At 44.3% G+C, this 1,114-nt stretch overlaps 1 protein-coding gene across 1 annotated transcript in view; it reads right to left on the bottom strand.

Annotated features, from left to right (window-relative positions):
- The window catches only part of LOC104735924 (serine/threonine-protein kinase CDL1-like), a gene marked incomplete in the record, with an annotated part of 5,516 nt that overhangs the window by 1,892 nt on the left and 2,510 nt on the right, over nucleotides 1–1,114 (bottom strand). The window contains 2 exon segments of the mRNA XM_010455811.2: nucleotides 489–611; nucleotides 711–1,102. Of these exon segments, the coding sequence (XP_010454113.1) occupies nucleotides 489–611; nucleotides 711–1,102 (515 nt within the window).

Raw genomic sequence — 1,114 nt, 5'->3', positions numbered from 1 at the left:
CATACCCATGCAACAAGGTTGTGCTCTCCGGGTGCTCGAGCATTATCAATGGCTTTTCGACCAGTGATGAGCTCGAGAAACACAACCCCAAAGCTATAAACATCCGATTTCAATGTGAGTTGTCCAGTCATGGCATATTCCGGTGCACAATAACCATATGTACCCATCACACGAGTTGACACGTGTGTTTTATCTCCCACGGGACCTAACTTAGCTAACCCGAAATCAGATAACTTTGGGTGATAGCCATCACCGAGAAGAATGTTGGATGATTTCAAATCTCTGTAGATGACAGGTGGGTTCGCCTTATCGTGCAAATACTCTAGTCCCTTTGCTGCTCCTGCCGCTATTGTCATTCTAGTGTTCCAGTCTAGAGGCTCTTTATCCGGAGGAAGATCTGAAAAACCAAAGTTGTCATAATTACATGGACTGTGTAAAACTATTACAAGCTAAATTTTTCCATTTGTTTACCATCAATGGCCTCTGANTTCCTGTAAACACATTGCTGCAACTGCAAGTGCTTGATATAGACCACGCATTGGATACCGCCCTTGCAGCGATGGATCTGCCATCTTTGGGAACTTTCTACGATCTTTGAACAACGGCCTAGCCTGTGTGACCAAGCAAACGCCAACAAAGAGTTCAAGTCAGAGGTCTCAAACGTTGACTATCATATGAGAGTGCAAAAAAGTAAAGATTTTTTAACATACCCATGCAACAAGGTTGTGCTCTCCGGGTGCTCGAGCATTATCAATGGCTTTTCGACCAGTGATGAGCTCGAGAAACACAACCCCAAAGCTATAAACATCCGATTTCAATGTGAGTTGTCCAGTCATGGCATATTCCGGTGCACAATAACCATATGTACCCATCACACGAGTTGACACGTGTGTCTTATCTCCCACGGGACCTAACTTAGCTAACCCGAAATCAGATAACTTTGGGTGATAGCCATCACCGAGAAGAATGTTGGATGATTTCAAATCTCTGTAGATGACAGGTGGGTTCGCCTTATCATGCAAATACTCTAGTCCCTTTGCTGCTCCTGCCGCTATTGTCATTCTAGTGTTCCAGTCTAGAGGCTCTTTATCCGGAGGAAGATCTGAAAAACCAA

The sequence above is a fragment of the Camelina sativa genome, chromosome 13 (genome assembly GCF_000633955.1).
Source record: "Camelina sativa cultivar DH55 chromosome 13, Cs, whole genome shotgun sequence".
Classification (NCBI taxonomy): Eukaryota; Viridiplantae; Streptophyta; class Magnoliopsida; order Brassicales; family Brassicaceae; genus Camelina; species Camelina sativa.
Note: the sequence above shows the minus strand (reverse complement) of the source record. Positions and strands in the feature narration are given on the sequence as shown.